The sequence below is a fragment of the Paroedura picta genome, chromosome 4, assembly GCF_049243985.1.
Source record: "Paroedura picta isolate Pp20150507F chromosome 4, Ppicta_v3.0, whole genome shotgun sequence".
Taxonomy (NCBI): Eukaryota; Metazoa; Chordata; class Lepidosauria; order Squamata; family Gekkonidae; genus Paroedura; species Paroedura picta.
In genome coordinates, this window is record NC_135372.1 from 90,052,507 (window position 1) to 90,074,996 (window position 22,490).

A 22,490-nucleotide genomic window follows, 5' to 3' on the forward strand; every position below is an offset into this window, starting at 1 on the left:
GAGCTATTGAAACTCTGGCCTCTGGATAGGCTCTAAGGTTTACTTCTGTTATATGCCATACTTGCATTCAAAATGAACTTGCTGGCCTTGATATAAAGCACTATCCCACCATAAAGTGCCAGTTTAAATAGCAAGCTGTGGGGGGGGGTAGACATCTTCTACACTGGGCTATCCCTGGAGACTCACTTGTTATCATTGGCTTTTTGAAGTGCCCCTCCTCGAAGTGAGCACAGACAGCAATCCTGCCAAGGAAAGAAAAACCCTGTTATTAGAGTCACATTTAACACACTTCTCTCAGAATCCCACCTTCCCATTTGTGATATCACCTTTCTCTATTCCCTGAACAGGCACGAGTTCTATGCTGCAGAATGTTAAAAGCTAATCACCTCCTAGTGAGTTAAGCTGCTTTTGTATGTGCTGAAAAGATTTCAAATTTAACAGGCTATGGAAGAGAAGTCAAGCCACTCTTCCAGGCAACCTGCAGGGATAGAGGACCTAATGACTTGTACGTGCTGAGTCAGACATATTTAAAAGAGCCCTAACTATAGAAAAGCTAAAGAAATCTTCCCCTACAACAAACTAGAAATAGAGATGCAGGATTTCTGTTTTTTGAAGTGGATAATAATACAGCATCCTAATCAATCAGTTGCTAATTCAGCAAAACCACAAAGGAGTTCCTTTTGTAGACCAATTTCTGATATAAACTTGATACAATCTAGCAGCAGGCCAGAAAAACCATGTTTCTTTAACAGAATACTACCCATAACATTATTCTCTAAATCAGAAGACACAAGCCTGCTTGACAGACACTAGCAGTGAATGAGAGCCATGCCCAACCATTTGAACAAGGAAACCTAGAACAGTCATCCCAGATCAGTACCCACCAACGTGCTTCCAGTAGCCCACTCGGTGACCTATTTCCTTATCATCCATTGCCCCATTCACAGTCATCTGGATTCTCCCATCAGAATCCATGACCCTGAAAGAATGTGAGGATAGTAACAAAGGCCACCCACCCCAATTTATTTGTAAGACGGAAGATATTACTAAGTTTAATCAATTGGACTGTTAACTTGAAAAATTGAAGCCTGCCACCAACTCCCCATGTTTCAGTGAATTTAAATTTTATTTATTTATGTAGGGGAGAGTTAGCTCCATTTGGTAACCATTTTGTGCTGCTGTCCACTGCAGCCGGGAGGAGAGGAGATTGAGAAAGGTATTGGTGAGTCAGTTCCTATGTGATATTCTGCATTCATTTCAGATATTCTACATTCAGTTTTCAGAATGGACCTACAAAAACATTTCATATACAAAAATGACTCAACTGTCTCGTTTCCTTGACTACTACTCCAGGCACCAATTTCTTGATAGAGGCTTTGAACTTCTATTTATTTTCGGATTTTTACCCCACCCTTCCCCAGGGGCTCAGGGTAGATTACAACAAGGAAAATATATAATTTAAATAATCCTTAATATTTAGGTATCATAAACATAAATTCTTCCATACACATGCAAACATCAACTTAACTTTTCCAAAATCATCTCATGGATCTGAACAATACAACCAAGCAGCTCTAGCTCTATGGGTGATAGGGGTTTGAGGCATGGAAATGTTTTCACCCAGATGTAACATCAATACATCATGCCACATCATGTACCTCCCATTTCTTCCACTAGCCAGAAAGCAAGGGCAGGTGCAAGGGCCCAGCGGTAGTAGAAAGCCTGCCTAAACTAGGAAAGAACACCACAACACGGATCGTGCAATGGCACAAATGAGGTTCAGCAAGTGTTATGGCTTGCAATACATCCTTACCTCCTCTAAAGCATTAGCTTTGCATCGAGAGCACTTCCAGTCCTCGGATGCCTTCTCAGGTGCGACTCCATAACAACCTAAAAATGAACATAACTTCAGTAGGCTAAGCAATCATTTTTAGATCTAGTCAGGTCTTTAAGACTCTGCTCCTCTCAACACCCTGTTATTGAGAGAGAGAACCTACACTTAACACTCCATTCCCCCATTCGAATCATACTATTACTCATCATGTGCAACAGCAGCATCAATGATCTCTTCCCTCTCCCTTTCAAAATGAAATATAAGTTCATGCAAACAAACATGACCAGATCATTAACAGATTAAAAGGGTATTAAATTACTGAACAGAATAAAATTAAATTTTAACAGAGTGAATTTGTGCTATTAATTATGTAATTTACTTAAAGCATCCAGAACATTTGTGAGTCACTTTGCAGATAAAATCTCGACACTCCGCCATGACCTCCCTCCAACCTTAGATACAGAAAGTGAACTAGAGGCCCCTCAGCCGTCTTTGGAGAAAACCCTGAGTAACTTCAGATGACTCACGCTGACCGAAGTGGACAGGATACTAGCAACAGCGAGGCCAACCACATGCGCACTAGACCCTTGCCCATCCTGGCTCCTAAGAACAGCTGACATAAGGATAAAGGGCCCCCTCTGGGAGATAATCAATCTACCTCTCACAACGGGAGAATTCCTGGCCTATGAGATGGCGGTGAAGTCAGTGAAACGCAATTTTTACTCGGCTACCATTGCATCCGCAGACTCATGCCCAGCTCAATTGTTTAAGGTAGTTCGGTCTCTTACTGCCCTGGCTGAAGGGCAACAAAACAGTAGCAAATTGGATATCAGCTGTGAGGCATTCGCGAGTCATTTTGCGGATAAAATCTCGACACTCCGCCATGACCTCCCTCCAACCTTAGATACAGAAAGTGAACTAGAGGCCCCTTGGCCGTCTTTGGAGAATACCTTGAGTAACTTCAGATGACTCACGCTGACCGAAGTGGACAGGATACTAGCAACAGCGAGGCCAACCACATGCCCACTAGATCCTTGCCCATCCTGGCTCCTAAGAACAGCTGACATAAGGATAAAGGGCCCCCTCCGGGAGATAATCAATCTACCTCTCACAACGGGAGAATTCCCGGAGGGACTGAAAGAGGCTGTGGTATGTCCACTGCTGAAAAAAAAACATCCTTAGACCCACGAGAGCCCAACAATTATCGACCCGTCTCGCATTTAGCGTTTCTGGGGAAGATGATAGAAAGGGCTGTCACAAACCAACTAACAGAGTACCTGGAAGAAGCTTCGGTCCTAGACCCATCCCAGTCAGGCTTCTGGCCTGGCCATGGGGTAGAGACAGCGCTAGTCGCCCTGACAGATTACTTCCGTCACCAGTTGGACCGAAGCGGGTCGGCACTGCTGATATTACTAGACTTCTCAGCAGCGTTCGACAGAGTTGATCACGAGCTTCTAGCTAGTCGCCTCATCGATGCCAGAATACGAGAGACAGCCCTCCAATGGCTGATCTCCTTCCTCCGGGATCGTGGACAGAGGGTTGCAATAGGAGAGAAAACATCAGACCGCTGACAACTTACTTGTGGAGTCCCACAAGGTGCGGTCCTCTCTCCTATCCTATTCAACATCTTTATGCGCCCTCTTGCACAACTGGTACGGAGGTTTGGGCTGGGTTGCCATCAATATGCCGATGACACCCAGCTCTTCCTCCTGATGAATGGCCACCCTGACTCCCCCCCAGAAGCATTAGCTAGCTGCCTGGAAGCAGTGACGAGATGGCTGAAGCAGAGTCGCCTGAAGCTCAATCCTTCAAAGACGGAGGTCCTGTGGCTGGGTAGGAAAGGACCATGCGAGGAAGCGCACCTGCCTGCCCTGGATGGTGTACAGCTCTCTACGGCTGACTCCGCCAGGAACCTAGGCATGATTCTGGATGCTTCCCTTACAATGGAAGCCTAGATCACAAAGGTAGCACGGCTGGCATTCTACCATCTCCGCCAAGCCAAACTACTAGCGCCCTACCTGGCCCTGGAACACCTAGCCACAGTGATCCATGCGACGGTCACCTCTAGACTGGACTTCTGTAACTCGCTCTACACAGGCCTGCCCTTAGCCTTGACCCGGAAACTACAGCTGGTCCAAAATGCAGCGGCCAGGATCCTCACAGCAACACCGTGGAGGTCCCACATCCGGTCCATTCTCCACCAACTGCAGTGGCTGCCAGTTGAATTCCGGATCAGACGAAAGGTTCTGGTAATTACCTTCAAGGCCATTCGTGGTCAGGGCCCAGTGTACCTGAGGGACCGCCTCCCTGCCTATGCCCCCAAAAGAGCTCTGCGCTCCTCTGCCACCAACCGGCTAATGGTCCCTGGCCCTAAAGAAGTCCACCTGGTCTCGACCAGGGCCAGAGCATTCTCTGTCCTGGCCCCCACCTGGTGGAATGAACTTCCAGAAGAGATCAGGGCCCTGATGGAGCTTAAACAGTTCCGCAGGACCTGCAAAAAGGAGCTCTTCCGCCAGGCATTTGGTTGAGACCAGGCACAACCAACAGCGAATGAAGGGCCCCCGCTCTCCCCCCCCTTCCTCCCAGAACTCCACCAGAGTGCTCTGGATCTGTTGTGCCATTTGCACGGTTGCATTGTTATACTGTTATATTATTATTGTTGTACTGTTTCACTATACTGTTTTCTGTTACAAGCACTGTTATTATTATTATGTATGAGTATTAATGAAGACTGTTCCATGTATTATTTATATGTTTGATGTAAACCGCCCTGAGCCTCCGGGGAGGGCGGTATAGAAATATAATTAATAATAATAATAATAATAATAACAACAACAACAACAACAACAACATTATTAACAGCACAAGTAGCTCCAACATTATCCTGTTCAAACCTCTAGTTTGACATTTCCAACTGTTCAAAGTATCGGCAGATATTGTATGGGAAATTTAACCGCGGCCCTCCTAACAGATATTGATATTCCTAAACACATATTACTAGACATTAAGTTTTTCAGTGACTCAATTTCACTGTTCATCTACTTTAAGAGCACATTTTTGAAATTGCTCTGAATCTGGAGCATCTTATAATTGGAAAGAGGCTGTGGGCCACGTGGAAAAAAATTGCCTTGGTATGCATTGGGTCCCAAATCTACTCCCCGGCACCTTTGGTTTAAAAAGATCAGGTAGTAGATGATGCAAGAGGCCTCTGTCCCTGGAGAGCTAACTGCCAGTCTGAGTTGACAATACTGACCTTGATGGACCAGTGGTCTGATTCAGTATAATATATTGTTTATTGATGTTTTATTTTACTGGGGTAAGATTTGAGGATTTTATTGTTGTCAGATTTTTATGTAACTATGTTTTTATATATATATTGTAAAACACCGCGAGCCAGTTTTGCTGGGAGTGGTGGTCTAGAAATCAAATTACAAATAAATAAAAATAAGGCAGCTTAACCTATGTTCAACTGCTTCAGTATGCTCTAGTTCTGGGCAAGAACACACAAAGGTGTTCTATCAAGCCTATGGAGGCTCAGATCATGGAAGTAGCCCAGGCACACAAAGGTGTTCTATCAATTTTCCAGTTAGTTTCCAATTGTACAAGTTGTTCATTGATAGTTTTGACCGCAGAAGGCACTGTAGTTCCCAGAATGCAACTGTCTAATCCTCCCATATTTTTCCCTAAGCTATGATAGCAGCAAGACTTCCATCTCCCCTGTTTAACAAGAGCTAACAGAGAGCGTACGAGGTAATATCAGATCGTGCAGCACTCACTGGCATGCACGCGGACCCAACAGCGTTTGCAGGTAATCAAAAGGCTGGTGCCATCTTCCTCCAAGTAAGGTGTGGAAAGGCTGACATCTGTACTGCAGCCAGTGGTAGTAAAGCACATCTCAGGAATCAGGGGTTTTGTTCTCATCTTTCCATCAGCAGCACTTGGAGCTGCCTGAGAGCTCTGGCCTCCACAATCTGCCTGCCAGAGAGAAAAAGATACATTTTACAGAAGACCAGACCACCTATAATCAGAGTGTGACTATTACAGACAACCAAATGCTAATTCAGATTTCCTAGCAACATGGCATCCTCTTGGTCCTGCCAAAGCACAAATGTCAGAAAGAAGATAGTAAATGACAAGATGATTGATGAATGTTCATAGAGAATGTTAGTGTGTTATCTTAAACAAGTTGTCTTGAGAACAAGCTTGATCATGTCCTACTATTACCCATCCTTTGGGAATGCCTTTGATTTTCTTGACTTTGTTTGTCTTACAAAGACTGCATCCAACCTGCTAGTTGGGTTCTGAGTGGAAGCAGCAGGCACCTCAAAAACTTCAGTTGAGGAGAGGCCTGCTGGGTGGCGCTCTCTTTCAACTGAAAACTGGTGTTATAAACAATTTATTTACTGTGTGCATTTCTTCCCATCATTCCTTCAACTTTTTGACCATGAAAGAACCCCTGAAATATTTTTCAGGCTTTGATGAACTCCAGAAGTGATGACATGCCCCTTCAGAGAAGTGGGCATGGAAGTATGATGTAAGAGCTAACCAATCAATCAGTTTTATCATTTCCATTGCAAAGAAAGAGACTAGGCCTGTAGAGCAACAGGGGAAGTGGGTTCCAGTGACATCTACTAATGGCAATGGCCATCTTAACTTCTGGGAAAAGGCCGCTTAACCCCTGGGGAGCTCTCACAGAACCCTGGCTGGGAATTCCTGCTCCAAGGAATTTAAGACAGTGTGTATAGTTCTCCCTTCACTTTACCAATCTTGCGAGGTAGGTTAACCAGAGAGTATGTTTCATGTTAAGTGGGCATTTGAACCCAAGTTTTCAGATTTTTAAAATACATGCAAATTTAGTATCAGACACATCTCAAGCAAATTGCAGTTTTTGGGCAGATTTACAAGCAGTAATAATAATAATACATCAAAATAGTATTCATGATGTATAGAATAGAATTCTTTGACCATGTCATATAAACTAATGGAGATAACTATCTACCACATACAATTAATGTTATTTTACTTGTGGAACGGATGCAGCGTTTACATCTTTATTTATTTATTTATTTATTTATATTTGTATCTTGCTGAGAGAACAGAATACAAGTGTGCATGAGACATAGCAGGCAACTGTATGCTTGGTTTTCTTTGAGCTACATGTATGCCTTATGAGAAAGTAACTGAATGAATTCACACAGAATTTTAGGAATAAGTTGTTAAATGCTCAAACTTCTGTCATATGCCGTCAGTTTATAAGCTCCATTACATCAGAGCCTAGGACAGAAGGCTGCCTCCTAGTCTATTTCACTATTGACAGTAGCACAAAAGTAGCACTATTATTTATTTAAAAACTTACCAAAGGCATATCTGAGGTGGTTCAAAATATAGAACATGTTAAAATCATAAAAATGTTGACAAAGACGGTTGGTTTTTATATGCTGCTTTTCACTACCTGAAGGAGTCTCAAAGTGGCTTACAATTGCCTTCCCTTTCCCCACAACAGACACCCCCCCGTGAGGTAGGTGAAGCTGAGAGAGCCCTGATAGCACTGCTCAGTCCAAACAGCTCTAGTGAGCTCAAGGTCACTCAGCTGGCTGCATGTGAAGGAGCAGGCAATCAAACCCAGCTCGCCAGATTAAAAACACCCATTTTCAACTACTACACCCAGTTGGTATAAAATCCATTAAAAAAACCCAACCATTAAAAAACCAGGCATTTTAATGGCTACATTCCCTTGATGCAGTGTACAAGCCTAAAAGGAGGCTTTAACCTGCTCACCTGGTAGGTTTGGAAGAGCATACAGACTGCACAGTAGGGCGCCTGCTGAGCCATAGCTGCATTATACTCCTTTTCTGCCTCAAAGTTCGGAGGGCGATTTTGCCATAACTGACTAAGAGGCTTTGCCCATGGTTCTGTTTCCTCGATTTCTTCTTCTGGTGCCAGCTGCTCTGACATCTCTGCAGTAAAAAAAGACACCAAAATCAATCAAAACACTCATAACATTCACCTCATAGCATCAAGTAAAAGGAACAGTACATCAACATTATGGGCAAAGGTCTTAACTATTTGACTCACTTCAACACACCTGTTCAGTACCACCTTTCAAAGAAAGTCTGACTCAACACTTAACAGCTGGGAGTTTTGTTTCACCAACATTTGTGAACATGACTCTAGCCCATGTTGTAGGCTTCAGTAATATTAAAGAGATATCAAAAGGCTTCCTTTTGCTTTTAAGAACCAAAGTCCTATATGTGAAGCTCCTGGCCAGGGGCTGAAAATTCAACACCTAAGTGAGAACTGCATATTTCCAAGAGTTAAAAGTAAAAATATTCCAGAACAGGATGAAGCAATATATTCTTTTTCAGAGGTTGCCAGTATTGATAGCTTTTTGTGCTACAGCTCAAGGTGGGGAAAAAATCTGAAAAGGTCCCACTGAAGGACAATAGAGTACATTTTAACTATTGCTCATAAATCTTAGTGCTGCCAGCACAATTAACTATTGAGAGAGGTATGAAGAAAAATAACTTACCATCATCACTGAGGCCATCTTTCATCAGTAGCGGGTGATGGCGTGGGAGTTTGCTCAAAGGCTGGCGACGCCCTTTTGACTTCTTGCGATCTTTCACTGACCTTATGTACTCCTTTGCCATCTAGACAAATAAAACCACGACATTAGAGACTAAAGGCACACTTCTATCTAAAAATCACTTCTGCATTTTGTCTTGTCCTTCCAAGACATATTGCACTGAGCCTGAAAAGGAGCGTGCATTGGATATACCCGAGCAGAAAATATACCCCCAAAATACCCTAATGGTATTTTTCAGATATATTTTGACTTCCTGAATGCCTCCAGGTTTTCCTGGGAAGACCAGAAAAAAAACCCTGCATATATTCAGTAATTACTTATAGATCAAAAAACAGCAGGGAAGCAGGATCAGAATTCTCCCACCTCTCAGCTGTTTGCTGGGTATCTAAGTTTAAAGGGAAATACAGAAGACAGCCTGAGGATAAGCTATGCTGAGGGCAGCTGACCCCACCAGTTTGGTTTTGAGGTGGTTTCTTGTACAGCCTGGCTTAAATTGTGCTGCCATCCCAACCAGGATCTACTGGACCTGGAAAAAAATGTTATTTCTAAAAAATTCCAAATCTCAATTCCAGGTACAAATGCAGATTATCAACAACTTGGTATCCAAAAGGTCAAAAACCAAGGTCCTCCATAGAATGCACATCAATTTAAAGCTTAGTTTATGCTTATACTAGCAAAATACTCCAGTGATCAGGCTAATAGTATATGTTACACGCAACAGTCTTAAGGCAATTTCTATCACGCAATTCATCCCAATTCATCCCAGAATTAGTCTGCTCACTTCAGCTTGATCATGTGCTGTAACAAAACAATGTTTGCATGCACACTATCCCCTAAGCCATCTCTCTCCCCCGCCCCCCATTCTCACATACTTGTGCGAGTTCCAGTTCACTCATGCTTGTTGTAGCACTGGCTTTCTTCCCAGAGGCTTGCCCATTGTCCATGCCGTTTGCATCTTCTTTAGCATAGCTGTGTACAGTCATCACCTCAGCTTGCTCAAAAGCTTGCCTGGGGAGGTCAGTGGGGTCACAATCTGAAGAGCCAGAATACAATGGAGAGCCAGAATGAAGGCTGGAGACTGGACTCTGTTTCAGAGCTGACTGGGCCAAAGCTGAAGTCATGGAGTGAGAAACGGAAAGATCCAAAACTGCTGCTTCAGGCTCTTCTTCCTCTTCATCTAACTTCACATTTTTCAGTTCTTCAAACTTTACTTCCGAGAGATCTGCATATTCTGGATCAAACACAATGTTTAAATCAAGTTAATGACAGTTATCAAAATAATATGAACTGCAGAAAAAGCAAAACCCAAATGAAGACTATCATTGAAGTAACAGAACAGAGTCAATAAACTTGACAGGACTACCCAGTTAACTAGAAAATTAGGCTTTAAATAAGCAGTCACGCACCCTGCTCTCATCCTCACTAACTTTATATAATAGAATATAGGCAAGCATGTAGAAGGCAAACATTACATTTCATCATCATTGTTAAACACCTGAACAACAGCTGAGTGATGTTACAGTGACAATAGCCTACAGTAAAATCAGAGTCCAGTAGCACCTTTAAGACTATCTGACAAAAACTCACGCCTTGAATAAATCTTTGTTGGTCTTAAAGGCGCTACTGGACTCTGATTTTATTGTGCTACTTCAGACCAACACAGCTATTCATTTGAAAATAGCCTACGGTGATGGAGCAGGACCCTAAAGAATTTAAGAATTACCTGAAGGTGCTAGTCCTTGATCACCTTGCTGTACTGGCTCTCTAGCAGGCCCAACAGAAGGCTCTGCCACTTCCATCTCAAATTGTACTGGAACCAGTTCTTCCTTGGGGAAGGCCTCACTTTGGCTCAACTCTTGGGGTACTTCCAAGCAGACACGATGACGCTTCGTTCCAATGCGGTGCTTAGGCAGGCTGGAATAAAATAAAACACAAAGAATAAGCCAGTAGAATAGATGGTTACCTGCAAAGACTACTGGGTTATTACTTTCCTATAGCATCCAGAATCCAAAGTAAGATACACATATTACTATGGAAACAAGCAGCATCCATGAAGAAAGAGGGATAGGCACAAGCCTAAAATTCTGGGTTGGTTGAGGGCAGCCCACAAACCAAACTGGAATTTTCTAAAACTGAACTAGCCAATGTAAACTCCTGGGAGAAAGGGGAGGGATCACTCAGGAAGTGTTAGGTGGTTGGCTACCATTTAGCCCATCCATTCCACTTATCCCCAGAGGTGTTTAATGGTTTGCAGTCATTTAAACTTAACAGCTGATAGGCAAAGTTGCCAAGCTGCTGGGGTTTAAATAACTGCAAGCCATTTCATCAGTCCATTTTGCTTCCCGCCCACTTGGATATGTGTGGAAGAGTGATTTGGGTGGGTTAAATGGCTTACAGCTATTTAAACCTAATAGCTAACAGGTGGACTGTTAGGTTTATATGGCTGGCAGACATTTCACCAGTCATTCTGTTTCCCCCAGACTGGAAAGGGGGGGAGAGGAATGCAAGATAGATGAGTTAAATGGCTTACAACCATTTAAACTTAACAGGTGATGGGCAGACCTGCCTTGCTCAGCTGTTAAGATTTAAATGGCCAGAACAGCTGAACCAGACAAAAGTACAAGAAATAGTTTGGGGGGCTTCACTGGTTTGGGGGCTACAAGAGGGACCTTGTTCATGTCAAATTTTGTCTCATGAACCAGTTCATGCTCATCTCTAGAGCTGATAGACACTCCATTTACTCACCACAGTATAATCCACTGGGTTTTCATTCACATTACTGCCTGAAGTAGGTTTTATAGCATTCTCAAATCCCAAATGCAAGTATTACTCAATTAAAGGGATACATAAAACTACAGTATAGCATCCTGAATGCAAAGTGATCATGAGGATGCAAATGTGCAATGATTCAGAAGACTAAGCTAAGCCAAGTTTTATAAATGCAAGTCATTCAAATTTTCCTGCAAACTGCAACTATTCAAGGACAGCAAGCTAATTAAGTTGCACTACCTGATCTTCTCCACACCTGCTAACATTTCCTGATTTCATTTATAAACTGATCCACCCACTGCAAACTGGAAATAGGGATACCAGACACACACCACCACCCCAGTGAGGTAGGGATTTCTACACAGGTTTCCATGAATAAAAGTAATTCAGACATACTTCTTGTTCTCATCTGTGTCTACGTCTGTTTTGCATTCTTCTTCTGGCTCAGTTTCCTCATGGTGTTGCTTTCCAACTTTCTGGAGGAGGTCTCCTTTGAAGAACTCAGCTGCCTCTGGTGTTGGAAGAGCATGGTCAATGGTGGTCACATCTTTCCCTGCCTTCCACAGCTTGTAGCGATCTGGTTGATATTTTCTTACAAAAACATCCATGGAAATTTTGACCATGTCCTTTCGGCATGAACACTGCATGGAAAAACAAACAAATTGAGGCCACTTTGTATCTGTCCAAGGTTACTTTATTTAGGTTCCTACTATCCTTAATCAAAACTAAATGTGAGGTACAGAGATCTGAGTCTGTACAATGATAAAGTGACCTTTGGTGAAAAGAAAGGAGAGTAACAAAGCCAAAACTCTCTACATATGAAATACAATTTTTGGGGAGAAGGGTGTGGAAATCCCATCACTATATTTTCATTTTACAAATCTGGTTTAGGTATAAAAATAGTATATAATGCAGAATAGCTTGCCATTTCAACATTACAATCTCTGCACATTAAAAAAGTAGTTAAATTACAATGCTTTCCTGATCTCTATTCACCTTGTAACATGAAGCTGCTAAATATGGAATTAAACGTTTTTTTCTCTGATGTTTATAAGAAACAAGCAACTGAACCTACCAGAATAGACTGTTTTCCATACTCAATCCACCGCAGAGTTGCAAAGTTAGTAGATTCAGCACAGTTGAAACCATGATTGAAGCCAGCATGATATCCATAAGGAAAGGTTATCATGAATTCACCTGCCTCTTGGGTCACCTGAAAGAGAAGAAGCCCAAGTATATTGATATATTCACACATATAAATACCAGTATCAGGGGAGCAGAAAGAGAATGGTGGAACATCAGATATCTCAGGACATCAAAAATGGCAACCCAAGAAAAAGTTTTATATAAGCCATCAAGCTAACGCACAAGCACTTAATGCAGTTAAATCTAGGATTGGAGGTTCAATCTCAACATTTGATTAAAGGTAAAGGTATCCCCTGTGCAAGCACCGAGTCATGTCTGACCCTTGTGGTGACGCCCTCTAGCGTTTTCATGGCAGACTCAATACGGGGTGGTTTGTCAGTGCCTTCCCCAGTCATGACCGTTTGATTAGTTGCCCTAAATTGAAATCTGCAATACCAAGTTTCTAGCAGATTGAAAACTTTTGTGATTTGAGCTTTATTTAGCTCCTTTCAAATTGGCCAGCAAAAAATTAAGCACAATATTATTCAATTAAATATTATCTGACTGTCCATACATTTGTAAATAAATATTTAAACTTATGAACAAAATCATAATCATTTTCCAATATTATAGAATTGCCTTTTCAGTTTGATGTAAAAAACTGCATAAACAGCAAAAGTTAGCAAATTATAAAGTAGGTGAAAATCCATTGATTTGTGAGTCCACTCCCACTGCTCTCCATCTATTCGGATATCCAGGTATGTGCCTCATAATTCCTTTGTACCTTCCTAGAATCAGAAATCTGTAACCAGGAGTGCATTAAAAATAAATTCTTCTGTTAGATACGCTCTGCCCTTCTTCATCAGTTCCACTCTTCCCCATTTACAGGGATTTCAGGAGCTTCCTGCATGTACTCTAATGTGATAACACTACTGCCAATACTCCTTGCTCACTTTATCAAATGGGATGCCATATTTCTTCAATATCGATGGAGAGATCAGTGTCATCTTATGACGAAGGAAAGCTTCACAACTCTGGGCACTTCCGGGAAAGAACCCTGTTCATAAAAAGAACAGAAATATTCAATGTATTTGTTTCATTATAAATATACCACCTAGCAGGAAAAAGACTGGAACATTTTCTTTTACGATCTTAGAACTTACTGAAGCAGAGAACTTTTTTTTGCAGCCCTGTGATTGTGCTTCCATGTATAAAAGCTTCTGAGACGATAGAGAGACCTGGCTACATCTAGTGTTAACATTGAGATAGAAATCCTTTCTCTCCTTTGCCTTGATATCATTATTTCAAGTGTTATGTAAATATTATTCATTAGAAACCGATATGCTTTCAAAATAGTATACTGGCCCTAGCAGATTTTAGGCACTTCTGGAACTACCACAAGTAATCTTCCTAGAGATGTCTAGACACAACTAATATTGTAAGAAATTAATGTGGGGTGAAAAAACTAAAGCAAACATCACTGACTTCTGGAAGGTAAACCTAAGAACATCAGAATCTTGCCAGTAATTCAAATAAAGTTACATTTTGATAACATGGATAGTTATACAACCAAACTGTGATGGTATCAAAGTGAGATCTCCTGTGAATGCTCATGCTCCACATTCCCAAACACCTCGTTTCGACATTCCAACAAAGATTATGTTGTGCTACAAGAACTTGACATGCTGCTAGGAAAAGAGACTTATGTATAGTCTAGCCACTCTGCAAAACTGGGGAATGCCTTAGTCTAGTACTAAAAAGCAGCTATTGCCTAGGGAATATTTTCCCCAAAATCCTGCCATGATCTCCAGATAAATTAGTTTTCCGTTTATGTAACTATTTGAGCAACATACATCTGGAGAAGCCAAACAAGTTTCCAGCAGTGTGACAACCACTGTAATAACAGACAGCATGTGTTCTTTGTGATTAGCAGTGTGTCTGTCATCTGCCCCCTCCCTTTCCCTTCTTAGTGGGTGTGGAACTGGGTTAGTTATATTGAATTTTGCCGCCATTCTTATCTTAACTTTTGTATGAATTGTATCATGTTTTATTGTGCTTTTATTGTTTTAGGGGATTGGTTTTATGTGACCTGCCTCGAGCTTCCGGGGGGAGGCGGGATATAAATTAAAGAATAATAATAATTATTATTATTAATAAAATAAATTAATAAAATAAAATAAATAATTATTAATAAAATAAATAAAAATAAATTATTATTATTGTTATTATTATTATTGCAGACACTGACTAGATGCTCCCCCCAACATAGACTAGTTTAGTGATTGGCTTTAAACACTGATTGGTATTTTAAAACAAAGGAAAGGATACATAGGAAAGGATACATATATTTGCCCATGTAACCCGTAAACAGAAGGGATGGCAGTACAAGACTATCAGCCTCTGCAGTTTCCCAACATTTTAAAAATATTTCTTGCGGTTCTTCAGAGTTTGTTTCATTACTTCACTATACAATTCACTGAACTGCATAGGACTACAGCAATTTACTATAATTAGGAAAGGAATTAACAGGATTTCTCCCATCTCCAACAAGCTCCTATCCCTCTCCCAGGTCTGCAATCCTGGAGTACAGCTACAGTCATACAAGACACGGGTCTACAGATGTTTAAATATGAACTGAAACAGAAAGTTACCTTTAGCAAGACGTTCCAGCCGCTTTCCGTGTTCTGGAGGAATGGAATACCTGCAGCCACAGACAAACAAATTCAGAAAAAATTAAGAGGGGTATTTAGGCCTTTCACAAGCTTCAAAATTAATATATAGAAAGCTCAACAGGCAAACAGGTGAGTGAGAAGGATTTTTAGGCCAATCCTGTATTGAGCAAGGGATTGGAATAAATGGCCTGTATGGCCCCTTCCAACTCTATGATGCTATGATTTTTAAGCCACCAATCTTCCCTTTACTCCTTAATTAGTAAGCTGTCTTATTAAGGAAATCAAAAACTTATCCACATTAAGGCAATAATGAGCTAACTCAGAATAAACAGAAGTAAAACTTACGTAAAGCTTTTTGCAGATTATGTTACTTTAAGAATCCATTTATATATACACAGGTACAGTGTACTACTTCATTACAGTGATTATAACCATGATGCAAAAGATCTACACTAGGTGATCATCTGTTTCATGATACATTGCAAAGAGCTGATCTTACCCTTGAGGCCCTAAATGACTGGGGAACCAGGGCACTTGAAGGTGATCTCCTCCCATACTATCAAACCTTCTAGCTAAGATCTTCCTCACAACCCGTTTTTCAGTATCACTGCCTTCCAAGGGAATGCAGGTGCTGATCTGAGACAAAGCTTTGTCAGCCATGACACTTGGCTTGTGGAATGCCCTACCTTTTCAGGCTTGCCTGATGTTTACTTACCATGACTTGGGTTCCCCAAAATGCAAATAGTTGATGCTGTAGAGGTCCATGTCCTCAGTGTGCCAAGCAAAGGAAGTTTTCCACATCCCAAAATATAGGTAAGGAGTATTCACCCCCTCAATGGTAATACCGCTCTCATTCTCTACGATATCCAGAATTGTATTCAGATGGCCAATATTCCACTCATCTATATGCTAAAAAAATCACATTAGGCAAGTCAACAATACTAGAACCTAAAAAACAAGTGCAATCACTCATCCTTTCACTACACTGCACTACAGCAAGACTGGAAAGACATTTTTATGCCTTTTAAAATGAGTATCTGTTTTATTTGTGCTCAATTGTTGCTGCCTTCTACCCTGCTTGCAATCTTAGCATTCTGCTAAATACTACACAGCAGAAGGAAGCTGCACTCATTGTCACCTTATGTTGCTGTTTGTATCAATCTGTTATATTCATTTGTGCTACTTTATCTGTCATACTGCACAAATATGATTTCCCTTCTAGACAAAAAAATCAAAATCAAATTGCAATTATTTCGCATTTTCTAACATAGCCAAAGAAATCAGTATCATATCTGAAGTCTACTTAGCCATTCTGTCAATATTATGAGCAATTTTTAATAAAAAGGTAAAGGTATCCCCTGTGCAAGCACCGGGTCATGTCTGACCCTTGGGGTGAGAACAGCTGCAATATCAGTAAGGGACGATATTAATGGTTGTCCATTTTTCTATTTAAAACATTCCTTTGCTGCCTTTCCAACAAATTCAGGGTCCCCAAAGGTAGCGAATATCAAAACATTTGATACGTTAAAAGTCTTTAAAATACAAAGGTATACAAAATATTTAAATTAAGTTAAAATAAACAGAAAAAATATAAACATGCAGAAAAATACACAAACAAGGAGGTTTAGTAACAGTTTTACCTTGTCATAGAGTGTACCATTAACATCAGCTCCATAGATAGGGGGATTGAATGTGAGGTTCTTCCAGTACTTGCGTTCAAGGTCTTCAAACTCAGTATAGCGAGGGGTGCAATACCTAAGATGGACCGGTTAAAAAAAAAAATAGCAGCAACGTGCACAAACTTTGTTCACTTTTATGTATAGAAATTCACATGGAACATTAAAGACTAATAGGTTTTTATTAATCAACCATCCTATGACAATTCCAGCAAAAATATATTAGAGAGAAAGATACAAACAGCTGGGCAGTTACTAGAGAAGTTATGTAAGCACAAACCTTGAACAATGAACCAGTGATTTATTCTGGTTGAAAATGGTTATGCCCTGAGCAGTTTTTGTTTTCTCAAATTCTATCACCAAAATTTGCATCTTTAGAGAAAGAAAATCCCAAATCCAGCCCAGAAAAAAATGCTGCCTATTGCTTTGTCCAAGTTATTCAATCATCTGACAGAAAAAGTAGAAGTATACTGTCAGGAGTCAGCTGGAATACTTAAGAAGCCATAACAATTATTTCCCCCAACCCCAAATTCTACAGCTGCAGTTCCAGTGTATATCTAGTGCTCTCCAAGACCAGTCTTTTTGTGCACAGGGATCCACTGTTTGAAACGAACAGTCCATGTACAAAGGAGCTTCTCTACAGTTATGATCAGCAAGAAATCCAAGCCTAAGTTTCAAATAGGAATTCAGATTTTACACTACAGGACAAATATCCCAAACTACTTTGCCTACAGTCCTAAAAATATTGTTTAATTATTTTAAATCTAGATGATTAAGTTGCTATTTCATAGACTACCATTTTAAGGAATAAAACAAAGAATAGCAAATATATATATAGTTTTAGAAAACCAACTACTCTCTAAAAGCCATATATAACGATATAGGAATTCAGAACCTTAATTAGGCCATGCTTAGCTAGCATTCCCTTCATAATTAAAAATATGTTAGGCTTCTGGAGTACTCTTATCACCCATCCTGCACTACTGTTTAGTGTCTGGGCTTTTATCAAGATACAGAAAATAACTTGAAGTCTTAAATATAATATTTAAACTGCCCTACATAAAGTCTATGGCCACATTAAGACTACCTTGTTTTAAGTCGATCAAAGAGAAATAAAAAGATGTGATGTAAAACTCAAGCTCAACTTTGTTTATACACTCACAAACCAGAATGATGCCATGTAAAAATATTAATTCCACAAAGCTATAGTTTAAAATGTTGTCTTACTTATCACTATTTGCTATCCTTCTGAACTCCCGAACAGTCATAGCTTTCTTCTGGATGTTATATTGCGTGAAAAGTCCTGACTGGCCAGTAACCACTTGCTGAATGGGAGCAGGGATGACTAGCTCATCAATATCATCATAGCAAGCACGTGGTTTCCATTCCTTTGGAGGAACCACCTGAAGGAATGAGAACATGTAAGATAAAGGTTTAGAAATCTGGCAAGCAAACAAAACCAACAAGAAGTTCACCTGGGACTAATACATAGTCGGAAGACATCTATGAAATTTTCTTATAAGAGCCATATACATTAAAATTGTGTGATTTAATTGCAACAACTAGTGCAGGAGTTTATTCTTTAGAGCAGGGGTAGTCAACCTGTGGTCCTCCAGATGTCCATGGACTACAGCTGGCAGGGCTCATGGGAATTGTAGTCCATGGACAGTTGGAGGACCACAGGTTGACTATCCCTGCTTTAGAGACACTGTCATGTCAATAGCAACCCAAAAAATATTCATGACAATACATCACACTGATAATTATTGGCAATATATTACAGAACAGGACAAAGCTCTTAAGGAGCTTAAAAAGTATTCCAAGAAGCTAATATTCGTATCAACTTTCAGTTCTGGATACACAGTACTTTTGCTAGTTAGATTTTAAAGTGAAAATATTAGAACAATTGCGTATACTTTTTTAAATAATGAAAAGAAAGCACACATACAGTAACACTATTTCTAAGTACTATGATCAATTCGTTCATGTATAATGTAATAACATTCTGGCTACAGGTTAACATTCCCATGAATTATGTTTAGGATAACAACAATTAGTATTTCATTAAGTTTCATATTCTGGGAGTTAGCCCATATCTCCAATTTAGAAAGGTAACATTCCAAAATATTTGAAAATATAGAATGCCCACCCCCCCACAAACCCTCCCCAACCCAAAAGCTAGAGAAATAACTAAAATACGTGCAGCACTCAATTATTAAGCCTTAAACATAAAATGCATTACAGTTTTCCACAAGAGATACTGCAAATTATCCCAAAGAAAGAAAGATGTAAATTGCTAACCTCTTTGCTACTTTATCACTTTTTTTTTGGCTATCAAGAGGCAGGGGAAGAAAAAGTTGAAAGTAGGAAGCCTGCTATCCAACAGGAAGCACAAATCTGGGAACAACCCCAATCTATGAACCTGTTCCTTTTAGGGAGAGCACAATTCTATCCTGAACAGGAAATAACCCATTTCCAGAGTCCCATATCAGTAGCACTTCAGTTTTATTGGGATTAAATTTTCACCTGTGGACCTATTCTAGGGATCTACAGCATTAAGTATTATTTAATGCTGTAGTATATCTTTTATACAAATCTTCATGCTACACATTCTGAATAAAATCCTGTTCTCACTAATTTCACTAATTCCAAAAGAGCAGTTTGGCTTGGGAAGGGGCAGTATTCCCCAGGGTTCCCAATTTTTCAGTGGGGAAAAAACAGAAACAAAGATCCTTTGGGGAAATCTTTTTAGGCCTTCCCATCTATAGTCCAGTTTTTTTAACTGAGGGAAATGCATGCTAAGTTGCTCTCACACTAGTGTCAAAAGTCCTACCTTTGATGCACTCTGATGTGATAAAAAGACAGGCAGATTATCCCTGCCTACGCACACTGACTCTGCAGAAAAAACATCTGGACTGCTAGGTAAACACACCCCATGTTGTATTTTACACACAACTGTATGATGAATAGCCTTGATATCTGTTCCTCGTTTGCAATTTCAAGAAAATATTTACTAAGCTCCACCTGAAACACCACCAGCACATAATATTCTTCTAAATGCTGCATATTTCCTGAGTTTCATCTTCTGAGATTATCACTAATTATGGTTATTAAGCTATACATCATGTAAACAAGAACTGATACCTTATCACTTTGTGACAAAACTTCATACTCATAAGCATATTGTGCTGATTCTCACCAAAGTATACTGCAGTACTACAAAGCAAAATGATTCCTTGTGAGACCTCTGCTCAAGCCAAATCAAAGTCTGAAGTTTTACCTTTGCCAGGCCAGCTCTGTGAGCCCCTTGAGATTCTATGTAAGCGATGTAACGGCTGAAGTTTTTGAACTCTTCCACAGTTGGATGGAATGTCATTATGCGGGCACTTGGATTTAGATTCTCTAATTCGGAAGCCATGGTTCTTGCTCACAGTCTTCTGTATTACATGAGAATCAGAGGAAACAGTACACTAATAGACAGATAAAACACAAACACACAATACCTTTATTGGCATTAGTTAAAAAACACATATTACAATGTATAAGCTGAATATTACCTACAATTGTATAAGATAGGATGAACACCATCCAAGGAATTGTTGAAACAAAGAATCCAATATTTTACAAATGCAAAAATACTGGAGACCCTCCTACCCTTCCCCATACTCTCTTGCTCCTAAAACATTAATTGGATTTGCAGAATAGAAACAAAAATATCATAAAGTACCCTAGCAAAAACATCAATACTAGGCACAGCATAGTGTTAACTTCACTGTATGGTAAACACTAGAAAATGGAACCTGTTTGACATACAGAAATGTATTTTGAAAAACAGAAGAGTAGATGGATTACAGAATTTCTGAGCTGGAGTCAGAATTTCATTTTCTACCTCAGAACTGCTTTGCCCTCAGGTGAGGTCCTCATAATTCCTAGCAATTACACCAATTATGGGGCGGGGGAAGCAGAGGACTTACAGTTACTAGGCCCCTATATAGACCTGTTCATACCTGTTCAGGTAGAAATAAAGGTTTTGCTTTTCATTTCGAAGTTCCATCTTCGCTTCCTAACTAGAGGGGTCTAGGTTTGTCTCAAGGTGTGGGTGGGTGGGGGGAGGTCTGTATACGTCTCATTGCATGGGAGGGAGACAACCGCTCCTCTTGTTATGCGGGACTCCTTGCTCTGGTGCAGATGTGAAACCATTTAGTCTACTTGAACGGAAAACTAACACGCTCGGGGCGCGGAAGAAGGCCAGTCCCACGCCAAGCCCCATCCCCGCACATCCCCTCCCCCGGGAAGCTCCGGCAGTCTCGTAACCGAGACTGACATGCCGCTTCAGGCCGCGACCGCCCGGGGGGGGCTCCACGCGTGGCCGGTCCCCCGATCCTCGCCCCCCTCCATAACAAAATCCTCTTTTTCTCAACTCACCTCCGTCCGAATAGACACCGCCTCTGTCAGGCCCCAACAGCAGCGACTATCCGGAGGCCAACGCCGTACTCTGTCCCGCCCCTCATGTCACATGGCCAGCGTGCTGAAACCCAATCCCCACACACTCCTGCATCAGTTGTGACTTCTCATAGGTTACAGGCTGCTGTCAATCAGGAACGTAGCCGTGATTGCGTTACCGTCGTCGCAGCTGCGACGGCTGATCGAATTAATGCACCCCGCCGAGAAAGTAGTTCCGGTACCATTTACGACTGTGCGCGACTACGCTCAGAGACTTTTGTTTGAACAGCAATATGTAGATTTCTCCGCTGGACTCGTTAAAGGCTTCTGTCTGGGGCCTTTTGCGCCTGTATTGTTTCGCTTTCTCCTCCCCCACCTTTGTTTTGCCTATGAATTTCGTGTAATCATAGCGTAGCTCGGGCCGCAGCCAGTAGGAAGAAGAGTGTGACCAGACCAATCAAGGGTAGCCAATCACTTGAGGAAGCAGTTTTGTCACTAAGCAGATTTTGGGTGGTGGGTTCGAAGGAGTGCGGGCGCTAGTGGAGCTGTGCGCTCTTAAGGCTAATAGGGAGAAGGAGGGGTCGTTGCGGGCGACTGAGGGCTTTTCTTGCTAATGATTCTGCATCTCAATTTAATTTAAGATGAAAACTGTATGAACGGCTTCTCTGTCATTGATTCCCGCATGCAAAATATGCATTTTAAGAGTATTAATGCGCGTTAAAATTGGCATTTGTCTGTACCGAGGCCGAAGCTCAAAGCGGATTCTGAAGTGGTTTTGGTTCACCTACGTACGATTTAGACAGATCAGCCTTTCTCGACCTCTATACTATTGAGAAACCTCCGGAAACATTTTTTAGGTTTCGAGAAACGGCAGAAGTACGATTGTGCAGCATGTGGCTGTGAAGCTTAGCTGTGCACATACCGACCCAGGGCCCCGCCCTTTTCCACCCCTTCCAGGCCCATCATTGGCCACTTGGGGATGGGGGGGGGGTCGACATGACTATATTTAGTCATCTTAAAAATATATATATAATAAATTAACTCGCATCCATTTGGGAAATTCCTCCAGGGCCCTCAAGAAGCCCCAGGGTTTCATGAAACTCTGGTTGAGAAGGCCTGTAATAGATTGTAGATGTTGATATCCTACAGTCTCGCAAGCAGGGACTGGTTATGGAGGCAGTTTATATGAAGACTGACAATAAAAATAAAAATCACTGTGATAAATGTCTATTTAAAAATAAGAAAACAAAAGCCAATTTAAAACAGCAGGGTATTGCCTAAGTGTTTGAGGGCTACATAGCAGCCTTGATAGATTAATAGGTCTAAACCCTGAGGGATCTACTGCAGGAGCTGAAGTGGCCAGAAAACTGCAGTTGTTATATTAC

At 41.0% G+C, this 22,490-nt stretch overlaps 1 protein-coding gene across 2 annotated transcripts in view; it reads right to left on the minus strand.

Annotated features, from left to right (window-relative positions):
• Window positions 1-21,418, minus strand: part of KDM4A (lysine demethylase 4A) — a 33,268-nt gene extending 11,850 nt beyond the window's left edge. Inside the window, exons 1-16 of one of the 2 annotated variants that reach the window (XM_077334068.1) lie at window positions 21,088-21,418; window positions 19,943-20,099; window positions 17,890-18,065; window positions 16,627-16,741; window positions 15,702-15,895; window positions 14,966-15,015; window positions 13,268-13,371; window positions 12,265-12,402; window positions 11,586-11,830; window positions 10,144-10,334; window positions 9,293-9,651; window positions 8,364-8,484; window positions 7,613-7,791; window positions 5,611-5,809; window positions 1,814-1,890; window positions 187-242 (exon numbers count right to left, since the gene is read on the minus strand). In XM_077334068.1, coding sequence (XP_077190183.1) covers window positions 187-242; window positions 1,814-1,890; window positions 5,611-5,809; window positions 7,613-7,791; window positions 8,364-8,484; window positions 9,293-9,651; window positions 10,144-10,334; window positions 11,586-11,830; window positions 12,265-12,402; window positions 13,268-13,371; window positions 14,966-15,015; window positions 15,702-15,895; window positions 16,627-16,741; window positions 17,890-18,065; window positions 19,943-20,080 — 2,342 coding nt within the window. In that variant the 5' untranslated portion in view covers window positions 20,081-20,099; window positions 21,088-21,418. Of the gene's footprint in view, window positions 1-186; window positions 243-1,813; window positions 1,891-5,610; window positions 5,810-7,612; window positions 7,792-8,363; window positions 8,485-9,292; window positions 9,652-10,143; window positions 10,335-11,585; window positions 11,831-12,264; window positions 12,403-13,267; window positions 13,372-14,965; window positions 15,016-15,701; window positions 15,896-16,626; window positions 16,742-17,889; window positions 18,066-19,942; window positions 20,133-21,087 lie in introns of both variants that reach the window. The other variant, XM_077334067.1, reaches the window with a different exon arrangement.
• Between the last annotated feature and the right edge of the window lie 1,072 nt (window positions 21,419-22,490).